The 4,684-nt window shown below is 34.5% G+C and overlaps 2 protein-coding genes across 4 annotated transcripts in view; one reads left to right on the top strand and one right to left on the bottom strand.

Annotated features, from left to right (window-relative positions):
- The window catches only part of LOC122531604, a 326,339-nt gene that overhangs the window by 211,400 nt on the left and 110,255 nt on the right, over positions 1-4,684 (bottom strand). The gene's annotated exons all lie outside the window — the stretch shown is intronic.
- Positions 227-4,684, top strand: part of LOC122531628 — a 5,273-nt gene continuing 815 nt past the window's right edge. Inside the window, exons 1-3 of one of the 3 annotated variants that reach the window (XR_006307345.1) lie at positions 227-379; positions 2,571-2,986; positions 3,859-4,515. Coding sequence is in view for 1 of the 3 variants with exons in the window: in XM_043659688.1 (XP_043515623.1) it covers positions 2,574-2,986; positions 3,859-4,438 (993 nt within the window). In the remaining 2 variants the exon portion in view is untranslated. Of the gene's footprint in view, positions 380-2,570; positions 2,987-3,858; positions 4,679-4,684 lie in introns of those variants that run through there. The other 2 variants (XR_006307341.1, XM_043659688.1) reach the window with 2 other exon arrangements.

The raw sequence follows: 4,684 nt of genomic DNA, 5'->3' as shown, positions 1-4,684 counted from the left end.
TTTTTCTTTCACGTACGTGACGATGATAAATGCGTCGGTTACCTCTTTCGACGTCTCGCGCATAGTAACGAGAATAACGACGAAATCCTCCCCTCCCACTTCAGCCTTTCGTCCGATTTTATTTTCAGCCACGAACGCGAGTGAAAACGGCCCCCTCCCCCCTTATCGGAGCAGATGGAGGAGACTTTATCAGATAATGTCGCGCTATCGGTCTTGGCAAATAAAGAGAATTCGCTGACAATTCGACAATGACGCACAGTGCCGGAGACGTACGTGCCGCGACGTCTATTTTTTTCGTTCGTTTCTCGCCCTTCGCTCGGTGCCCCTGCAATTTCGCTTTCGCCCAACGCCGCAAGGACGAGAACCACCAACCAGTCGAGTGAGTAAATCCACCGCGATCGATTTCAATGCCCGCGCGTGCGTGTGTGTGTGTGTATGTGCGTGTGCGTGTGTGTGTAAGCGTACGTGACAGCGTAAAATGAACAAGTACGTTTCGCGAAAGATGAAAAATTGGACAGGGTGTCGTCGGCGTTCTCTGTCAAGGAAAGAATCATTAGAATGATTAAATAATTATCCTCCATTTAATCATACATGTAATTAAATTCCACTATTAATTATAAATAAAATGAAAAATATTTTTAATAAATAAATAAATTTTAATATGGCAGAATGGTGCTGTGAATTTGAACTTCAAACGTAAAATTTTTATTCTTATTAAAAATTTTAACATGAAATATAATTACATTTCAAGATACAAATTCATTACATTCAGATAATTTCATTTCATTTTATAATTTCATTATATTATTTATAATTATAATTATTTCACTAGCATTGTATTTTATTTTAGATTTAATATTGAATAAATTTTTGAATTTATCTTTATTAAAATATCGTACAATTGAAATTATTTGAACTTTAATACCGATATTTATTTTATTAATAATATGTCACCCATCATTAAAAATTTTATATTTTATTGATAAAATATTAAAGCAATTGGTCATCAATTGATTTTATGAGTATCCAGAATATAATAGTTATGAAATTAATTGTTGTATAAATAATTATTCAAATTTAAATCAATTTCGACTATTAGAAACAGACAGTCGATTAATTATTCCATTTAAAATTTCATTAGACAGAAGATTGTTCCGTCACGATTTGTCGATCGAAAATTCTTCACACATGGAATTTGAAAACACGCGACAATGATCTTGGAAGTTTAACAGAAGAATTAAACTGCAGAATTTTATGCAAAATTGTAATCTCGATAATATAATTGAGAAAATGGAGAGATAGAAAGAGTAGATGAAAAAGTAGAAAAATAGAAAGATAGAAAGTTTGTTTTGTGTTACCAAATATTGTAAGAAGGTTAGAATATTTCTTTTGTATCGCATTCTGTGTAATTTTCAATCTTTAAATTCCCCCATAAATGCATAAAAATCCTCTAGTCTAGAAATAATAGTCTCTGTGAAATTCGATTAAGACAGACTGTTTTAGTTGTATCGTTGCGACATGTAGACGACGAATAAAGTCCGTGGAGACATAATCTAAAATATCCGGTCTGATAGTCAACTGATAATCGACTGATTACATATCTGTAAGAACGATGCCTGTCTTTCGTTGTTCTTGACACACTTAACCTCATTTTATAAATTCGATACGCCTTTCAATCGCAAGCTTATTATAACTAGAGAAAATAAAACTACACGTGATTGTCGTACTGTACTGATTACACTGGTGTTCACAATAATTATAATGTAATAAGCGTAATTATAATACATTGGTAGTGAGCATTTTAGGAATTTGGCAAGGTATGATAAGAAAAATTACTTCTATAAACACGATAAGACAGTATTTGTTTAACGCGTGAAAAGTCTAATGACGACTTTAGAAATTTCGAAATCCACAAAAAATTGATACGCCATACTTTGCTTCTCTTCCCTTTTCGGTTTACATTTTTCGAAATTGTTAAAAATTAAAAAATGTTCGATCGTCAATCCCTAGTAAAGATACGCACCAAGTTTCACAGTAATCGGTTGGTTGGATTTCGAGATATCTTGCACGCCGTTTCTAAAAACCTAATTTCGAGAAAAACGCGTTCAAAGTTTCAGAACGTCATTTTTCATACGTATCCTTTACTTACGCGGCTCACGGTTCTTACAATTCACAACCAAATTGAATCTAAATCCCCTAATATTCGATTCATCAAAAGTAATATTTGAATCGCACGATTTACACTTAATAATACTGCTTAAAGTTGCAAATAGTGATATAAATTCAATTATTCATGTATCCATGAATTTATTATTATACTCCAAAATAAGTCGTTTTAAAGGCTAAGGCCTTTTGTATCTTATTTCTAAGACTTCGAACTACTATTTAAAACAAAACAAAGAAAACTCGATTTTTCGAAAATGCCAAACTGTCCTAACCCCTTAAAATTAGCTCCTAGTTTCGTCACGACACAATGGTTTCAACACAACGCGCTATTTTATCGGAACTTATCTTATGAAACCCAGTGTTGTTGGAGAGGACTGTAATTAATGATCAATCACTTCCGTTAGATTATGGATAGCCTGTACCCGAATCTGTACGAGAGATTCAAAAGCGAGGGCGTCTGTCCGATTTGCCTGATGGAAATGGAACTAGCCCCGAGATACACTTGCAACAACCAGCACACAATTTGCTATCGGTGCAAACCTTATTATTACGACTGTCCCACTTGTCACTCGCCATTAGACATGGAAATGTCATCTGCATACTCGCCCTCGTCACCGCCACCGGCCAGCCACTTTCTGCCTCATCCACTTCGGCCGAAATTCTGTCCTACCGCACCGGCGGCCGATGATTTTCAAAAACACGAGAGAGGCTGGTATCCACCTCCGCCAGCTGAAGGTCAGGAGCTCAAGGAGTGTACGTACGCTCATCTAGGATGCTGGGTGAAGGTACCGATATACTTGGCGGATCTGCACGAGTCTCGGTGAGGAAATTTTTTTTTTTTTCTTCTCTCGAACGGGAGAGATGACAAGATGGATTGTTGCAGGGAAAAAGAAAAGAAATTTAAAATAAATATAGAGTTTATTAATTTAGGAATGAAGGAATACTGAATAGGATAAGAAGACCTCTCTAATTGAAATTTTGTACACAAAACAGCGCGTCAATTAATTCTTAATTTTTAATTATTAATTATAATTTTTAATTAATAATTTCAGATTTCAAATGGACGTTGATTGGTCAATTTTCTGGTTTTCTGTCTCGATATACTACGACATTTAAATTCTAAATAGAAGATGACGTAGAGATAGAAATTTTTTGGTGATAGATACAGCTACTTTGTATTTATAGAAATAAGAACATAAAATATAAAAAGATAAATAGAGTAAAAATATAAATATAAAATATAAAATATGAATATAAATATAAATATAAATATAAAATATAAATATAGATAAATATAAAATATAAATATAGATAAATATAAAATATAAATATAGATAAATATAAAATATAAATATAGATAAATATAAAATATAAATATAGATAAATATAAAATATAAATATAGATAAATATAAAATATAAATATAGATAAATATAAAATATAAATATAAATAAATATAAAAATATAAAAAATTTCAAAAGAGACAAAAGATTCGGTAAACTGTATTCAGATTTTCTTTAAATATCGAGTGTCATAGTCTATCTAAAGTCTTTCTCTTTCATAACACTGTTTAAGAATATATACGTTAGCATGACATAAACTTGTTACTAAAACCGAAAAAAAAGAAAATGGCGAAACGAGCAAATTGTTTGCTTTAGAAACAAAAATGAAGTTGTTTCTTCTAAAATTTCAGATGCCAATTTCGTCCTCACTTAGAAGAGGAATACCTGCCGACAGACGTGGCTCTCAAACACGACGATTTGATCGAGTGCAGGTACCGAGTGGTGGGTTGCAACGTGAAAACTTCACCGTGGAGGATCACGATCCACGAGAGCCATTGCATCTACAAGGATCGTTTCGACGAGATGAACATCAGCGACTCCATGGAACAGGCGACCATCTCCGGCAACGATTACGGAGATCCCGAGGAATTAGTGGAGTGTAAATATAGGAAATACGGTTGCATGGTGAACATGCCCAGAAGACGGAAGCAGATGCACCAAGCGAAATGCAACTACAGCAAGTATCACACCGACGAGGACGACGACGATGGTTCGTCGTCGGAGGGCGATTACGATCCCGACGAACAGGTCGCTTGCAAATGGGCCGAGTACGGCTGCAAAGTGAGACCGAAACGCAGCCGTTCAGAGACGCACGAGGAAAAATGCAATTACAGAATGGAGGAGTGCGCTTACAAGCACAACGGATGCACCGCCATGCTTCAACCGCCTAGGAAATTCGCTCACGAAAGAAGCTGCGAGTTTGCTTATTAAATTTCCTTTAGCCGGTGAACCGAGTATCCCCTAACCGAGAGAAATAATTGTAAGATTGTTTCTTATAGTTGGGTCTCTTAATCTAATAAATCTTAATCTAATAAATGTTCACCGAATTCTTACTTACGACGCAATTTTAGTTAGTGCAGTAGAGAATCTTTTTCTCCGCTTTGTATTTCCTTTTTAACCAATTAATTTAATCGTGTAGAATTGTTTTTAAATGTCAAGTTAGCTTAGAGGTAAAAA

Source organism: Frieseomelitta varia, unplaced genomic scaffold, assembly GCF_011392965.1.
Source record: "Frieseomelitta varia isolate USP_RPSP 00005682 unplaced genomic scaffold, Fvar_1.2 scaffold_137, whole genome shotgun sequence".
Classification (NCBI taxonomy): domain Eukaryota; kingdom Metazoa; phylum Arthropoda; class Insecta; order Hymenoptera; family Apidae; genus Frieseomelitta; species Frieseomelitta varia.
The sequence above is the reverse complement of the archived record's forward strand: the minus strand, read 5'-3'. Positions and strand labels throughout refer to the sequence as shown.